The sequence below is a fragment of the Myotis davidii genome, unplaced genomic scaffold (assembly GCF_000327345.1).
Source record: "Myotis davidii unplaced genomic scaffold, ASM32734v1 scaffold38, whole genome shotgun sequence".
Lineage (NCBI taxonomy): Eukaryota > Metazoa > Chordata > Mammalia > Chiroptera > Vespertilionidae > Myotis > Myotis davidii.
Genome location: NW_006291383.1, coordinates 5,325,918 through 5,327,309, shown reverse-complemented (window position 1 = coordinate 5,327,309; position 1,392 = coordinate 5,325,918). Strand labels below are relative to the sequence as shown.

Sequence of the window (1,392 nt, the reverse complement as noted above, 5' to 3'; positions counted from 1 at the left end):
GGGACAGTCAAGAAGATGAAGATGGTGTGCATGGTGGCTTAGGTTTGGAAGGGATCTCCATTTTCCCAGCCGCCCCAAGCAGGGACATGGCCAAGTAGATGACAAAGCACCAGAATGCCAAAGGAACGTGGTACACAAAGGGGGACTGAATGGACCAAACAAGGCTCACTGAGCAATTTCTTGCACTTGCCGGAAATTTTTTCCCCCCAAAAGGCAGCTCTGGACTTCAGTTTCTCTGCATATGTAAGGAGAGAGTTGGCCAGGAGACGCTCCTGTTTTTTGGGCTCCTTCATGAGGGATCCAGCCCCTGCCCTATACAGTGCTCCAAGAGGGATTCCCAGGAACACAGAAAGTAGCCTCATCTCTGACCATTAGTCCTGACCGCCCAGAGTCTGTGGGTAGCTCCGCCCTCTCCTGGCTAAACCAGATGCTCTCACCTTTCTGGAAGGTCTGAAGGAGAGTTAGGCTCATCCTTGATTCCTTTATTCAGAAGTATACACAGGGATAAGGACTGAGGTTCTTGGGCCCATCCTGGGCTTCCCCTTCCCGGATCCACCTCTACCCCCATCCCGTGCTCTTGTCCAGTGAAGCTGCATTTCCCAAGCTTGTTTGTGCTGAAGGAGAAATGTGGCCACATCCCCATGGCGAGGAGGAGCCTGGTGCTCGGTCCCCTGCCCCAGAAAGCTCCCTGGCCCCTGCTTCTTCCATAGAGCCCAGAGAGGGAGAGTCTCCAATTTCCAAGGATAACCTGGCAGCCTTTGTCCCATTCCTTTGTGCCTCAAGCCCTGAGTCAAGTGTGGGTTCTCCCTCATTCATGACAATCACGGAAGGGCTGGCCTGGCTACTCCATGGCCATACACCTTTATCCCAGAAAAGAAAGGCAGGCCTAGGGCATCATTGTTGCTGTGTTTCCTTCTACTTCACAGGAGTATAGACAAAGAGTGCTAGCTTTGCACTTGGCCCTGGCCCTGGCCCTTCCTACTGCTTCCCAGGCAGACCAGTGCTAAAGGTAACCCCAGCCAAGTGTGAGTGAGGCCCAGGAATGGCATCTTATAGAGTCCAGGGACTTTGCCATCTTTCCCATTGGTGACCATTTTCAAACCCAGAACTGCTGTCCAAGTTTTGCCCCTAGTACAGGTACCTCCAGCCTGTCCTTCAGCTGCAGGGTTGGGGAACTGAACACTGTTGCCTTGAGACAGCCTCATCTTCAACTACACCAGATAACGGCTGTGGCTTTGTGTGTGTGTGTGTGTTTTCTTTCTCTTTCGTTGTCCTTTCTCCCTCTCTCTCTCTCTCTGATGCGTGTAAAGGAGAGGACTAGAAGGAACGGTTCCCACCTCTCGGAGGACAACGGACCCAAAGCGATCGATGTGATGGCACCCTCCTCAGAGT

At 52.7% G+C, this 1,392-nt stretch overlaps 1 protein-coding gene across 7 annotated transcripts in view; it reads left to right on the top strand.

Annotated features, from left to right (window-relative positions):
* The window catches only part of DLGAP4 (discs large homolog associated protein 4), a 118,595-nt gene that overhangs the window by 105,570 nt on the left and 11,633 nt on the right, over window positions 1–1,392 (top strand). For 2 of the 7 annotated variants that reach the window (XM_006764526.2, XM_015564451.1), the window contains exon 8: window positions 1,311–1,390. The exons of the other annotated variants lie outside the window; for them this stretch is intronic. In XM_006764526.2, the coding sequence (XP_006764589.1) occupies window positions 1,311–1,390 (80 nt within the window). The remainder of the gene's footprint in view (window positions 1–1,310; window positions 1,391–1,392) is intronic. 7 annotated transcript variants of the gene reach the window in all.